Source organism: Rutidosis leptorrhynchoides, chromosome 11, assembly GCF_046630445.1.
Source record: "Rutidosis leptorrhynchoides isolate AG116_Rl617_1_P2 chromosome 11, CSIRO_AGI_Rlap_v1, whole genome shotgun sequence".
Lineage (NCBI taxonomy): Eukaryota > Viridiplantae > Streptophyta > Magnoliopsida > Asterales > Asteraceae > Rutidosis > Rutidosis leptorrhynchoides.
Genome location: NC_092343.1, coordinates 23,754,181 through 23,758,699, shown reverse-complemented (window position 1 = coordinate 23,758,699; position 4,519 = coordinate 23,754,181). Strand labels below are relative to the sequence as shown.

Sequence of the window (4,519 nt, the reverse complement as noted above, 5' to 3'; positions counted from 1 at the left end):
TTCAAATTGTATTCATCTTGTTTCCAACTATTTATATCAATTGAAAACATGGTATCAGAGCTGATGGTGTAGATCATAGATCAATACACTCATTTTTCAAGCTTCAATCATTTACCAATTAAGTGGGGGGTTACAATGTTTGATGAAGACAGTATCCATACCCACTCTATTAACCAAACCTAAACCAATGACCTTGCAACACAATTGAGCTAGTTATTAAAAACCGACATGAATCAAAGCCCAAAACTTTCTGACAGTTTAAAAATTAACATCAGCTTATCAAGTCAGAATTATGCCTTATGGGCTCGAATGATCAAGGTGGCAATAGGAGGTAAATTAAAACACCTCCTAAACCATCTCACATCAAACCCACCAGATCACGATAGTGAAGAATTTGACCAATGGGAACAGGAAGATTTAATCGTGTTCTCATGGTTAATTCAAAATATAGAGCCAAATCTTATTAGCAACTTGACCGAATTTGCTACAGTCAAGTTGCTATGGGATGCTCTTGTAACCACATATAGCAGTGGCAAAGATAAGCTCCAAAACTTTGCTTACATGTCAAAGCTAATGACATCAAACAAAAAGATCAAACACTTGAAAACCTGTGGATCACGATGCAGGGAATTTGGGGTGAAATCGATAGACGAGATCCAAACCCAATGAAGTGCTCCACTGACATCGCCATCTACAACAAAATCAGAACTGAACAAAAACTTTTTCAGTTTCTAAATGCTCTTGATCGAAACTATGATACGACTAAGAGAGAACTTTTGAGAATAGACCTGTTATCTACACCAGAAGAAGCCTACGCCACAGTGAGGAAGGAGGTGGCTCATCAACACATCCTTGGACAAACCAAAATCTATTCAAACCATCAAGGAATAGCTTCGGGTTTAGTTTCAGCAAGTAAAACCGATCGATTAGGGCAAACCGCCAATCCTTACCCTCACAGAAGCAAGCCATCATCATCCAAAATCGATAAATCGAAGTTGGTATGTACCAAGTGTGGAAAAACGAAGCACACCAGGGAGCAGTGCTTTGAAATCAAAGGTTATCCAAATTGGTGGAATAAATCAGGAAAAGCAGCAGCAACAGTGGCTGAGCCACCACCAACAACCACCATCGAAACCGAATTAGGTTCTGGAGGATTGGCTGCTCACAAAACTGGACAAGTTAAGTTTTCTAGATCCTTTTACTCTTTATTTGAAAATTGCAACCCTAAAAAGATAAGTAACAAAGTAGATCTGGAAATTAGAAAGGATGTTCACAAGATACATTTTGGGAACAAGGAGACTAGTCACGAGATACATCTTGAGAACAAATTAACTAGTCACGTGATGAACCTAGGGAATACAACAAGGTCACGTATTAGAGTACATAATAAGTCATCATATATGTTATTGGGTTTAGAAGATGGGCCTAATAAGCTGGCTAAAAATAATGGCTTAATGGACTTGAACAATAGGTTAAGTAAAAGGAGTAAGCCCACCAGTAACATACATAGGCAAGATATGAATAAGGTTAGTGGGTTAAGAGATGGGCCAATTAATATTAGACCAAAAATATTTAATAAAAGTAGACAAAATGAAAAACGTAAACCCGGAATATAATTTAGACCCGAACCTATTATTCCCTGTTATAATAGTTACTCTGTCTTGACTAAGATAAAAAATGATGAAGTGTCCCAATCTGAAGCAAATATAGTCTCAAAAGGTTTAAAAACTAAGTCATGGATACTCGATTGCGGTGCAACAGATACTATGACTTTTGATAAAAACGATATTACTTTTAATACTAAACCAAAAAAGGATAAAATTCAAACCGCTAATGGCGAGATTATTCACGTTAAAGGTGGTGGAACTATCAAAATTTCACCAACTATTAAATTACCCAATTGTCTATATATTCCAGTTTTGTCTCATAAGCTGTTATCGGTAAGTCATGCAACAAAAGAATTAAATTGTAAAGTCCTGATGTATCTAACATTCTGCATCTTACATAATATCCGGACGGGGCTGGTGGTTGAACATGGCACTGAAAAGGGGGGACTATATTATATTAACGAGGTTTCCCAACAAGGTAGCGTGTTACTTGCTCAAGGAACACCTAAGAGGGAATCTTGAGTATGGCATCGGAGATTGAGACACCCTTCAATCAGCTATCTACGTTTTTTATTTCCTAGTTTATTTCCTTCTAATGTTATTTTAAGTTGTGAAACTTGTATTCTAGCGAAAAGCCACAGAAGTACCTTTAAACTTTCTAATACTAGAAAGGATGTACCTTTTGCTTTAATTCATTCTGATGTATAGGGGCCAACACCAATTAATGTAGGGTGGGAGAGGGGGGGGACTTTAGATATTTCGTCTTCATTGATGATTGCACTCGAATGATATGGATTTATTTTTTAACAAACAAATCAGAAGTGTTTGAAAAATTCTGTCATTTTTATAAAATGATTCAAACCCAATTTAATAAAAATATACAAATTTTGAGATCTGACAATGATGGGGGGGGGGGAATTTGTTAACACTTCCATGAAACTTTTTACGAAAAAGGGGGATTATTCATTAAACATCATGTGCTCATACCCCGGAACAAAATGGTGTCGCCGAACGAAAAAAGCGGATACTTTTAGAAATGACTAGAGCTTTAATAATCAAATCCAAGGTTCCGAAAAGTTTTTTGCCTGAAGCACTTGCTAGTGAAACATATCTTATAAACAGATTACCCACGAAAATTCTTGGCACAAAAACACCTCGGGATGTTCTATCTCAATTTTTTACTCTCCCGTCCTCACTTAATCTCGAACCTAGAGTTTTTGAATGCTCAATGTTTGTTCGCATTCCAAAACATGAGCGTACGAAACTTGATTCATGTGTCGAAAAGTGTGTTATGGTAGGTTATGGTGTAAACCAAAAAGGATACCAGTGTTATAATTCGAAAAAATGAAGCATCATCACCACAATGAATTGTGACTTTATTGAAACTGAGTATTTTTACAAAAACACCCAACTCACAGTCTAGGATTCATCCTTATTCTTCAATTTATGTGCGAATGAAAAGAAACGTGAATCGTGGACTATAAAGAATAGTCGGCTCTAAGTGAGATGAATCTCCAAAATGATTCTGTGCATCTCAAAGTATTGAATCATAGGATTGATGTATACGAGGGTGTTGCGGTTAGCCGTGAATATCGAGAGTAGAACTTCTCAAACGGTCTAGTGTAATATACATCTGTGATACCAATTATAACAATAGTTGGGGTAGAAACCCACCCAGTGCCTTTCCTGAGAACAGGGTGGCCACTAAACGTACCTCAGAAATTTGATTTATCAGTCCGCGTTTCGGCCATGTCCAATAATAAGAAGGAAATTTTTATGAGCGCAAAGACTTTCCAACAAATTTTATAAAGCCGGCATCCAAAGTGGTGTAAGAGTTTCTATCAATGAACTTAATGGTAAGTTTCATCCTTAAACGGAGGATGAGAAGAACCGTGATCCAAACACTCTGTAGAGTAATGCGAAAATTTGATAAAATTAATCAAAGGAGTTTTGAAAAAGCTTTAAACGTTTGATGTGACAACATAAACGGAAGGAAGTTCTTAGTAAATTTAGAAGTATGTACAACGTGTACCATTTTATATAAAAAAAATTGACTTAGTCAAACAGCTCAATAAATGAGTGGTTTTAAAATAATTTTGAAGGTATGATTTAGTATATACTAGCCAAAATAGGTAAGGGTAAATTTATTCATTTGAATCCATACGTACATATATGATTTTATAAATTGTATACATAACAAAATATTTCATTACTTCTATTCGTCCATAAATCTCGTGAGAACCGCCCAATTAAACAAATGTGTAAAACTCCCGATGATAAACAGAGTATCTGTATTTCAGAGGTTACAAGTTGAAGTAAGATCATGGAAGATCGAGTAAAGGACTTGAATCGTCGTGCGACATTTGACCAACGAATGTTACGAGGTCATGAAAACCAATGAGTTAAATATTGTTTTGACTATTATCAGGACATAAGTCCTTGGGCCAAACTGTTCCCGAGCGAAGCTGTTGCTAACAAGCGAGTTATGAAGGATAAAGCATGAGATAGATAATATGGTTAAAACGAGCTTCTCGTATATCAACAAATAAAGTAATGAATATTTTCCCTACCCATGTAATATATCAGAATTTCTGAATGAGTAGTGTAAAAATTTTCTTTGACTTGCTTTCTATTCCTCATGTCACGATATTGGGACTTCTTTATGAATTAACGTAATATAATCACGTTAGCCTGATGCCATTATATTTCACTAATTCATAGTTCCATTCCAATAGCACTACATGAGGTCAGGACACGCGATCAACCTCAAACTTTCACACAATTTCTCTAAAACGAATTCTTAAACAATGTGCTAAGGACAGCACAAGAGACCAAAAACATCAAAAGTAATGAATAAGAGTAACGATGACATAAAAATGTCTTTGAAGTATCAAGAATCCTTAAATGTCAAG

At 35.8% G+C, this 4,519-nt stretch overlaps 1 protein-coding gene across 1 annotated transcript; it reads left to right on the top strand.

The window, feature by feature from the left end:
• Positions 1 to 228: 228 nt before the first annotated feature.
• On the top strand, positions 229 to 2,396 carry LOC139874378 (uncharacterized). The gene is made up of 4 exons (XM_071861819.1): positions 229 to 513; positions 627 to 1,526; positions 1,671 to 1,940; positions 2,316 to 2,396. Exons 1-4 carry the CDS (start codon positions 229 to 231, stop codon positions 2,394 to 2,396), a joined length of 1,536 nt encoding a protein of 511 aa, XP_071717920.1.
• Positions 2,397 to 4,519: the final 2,123 nt, after the last annotated feature.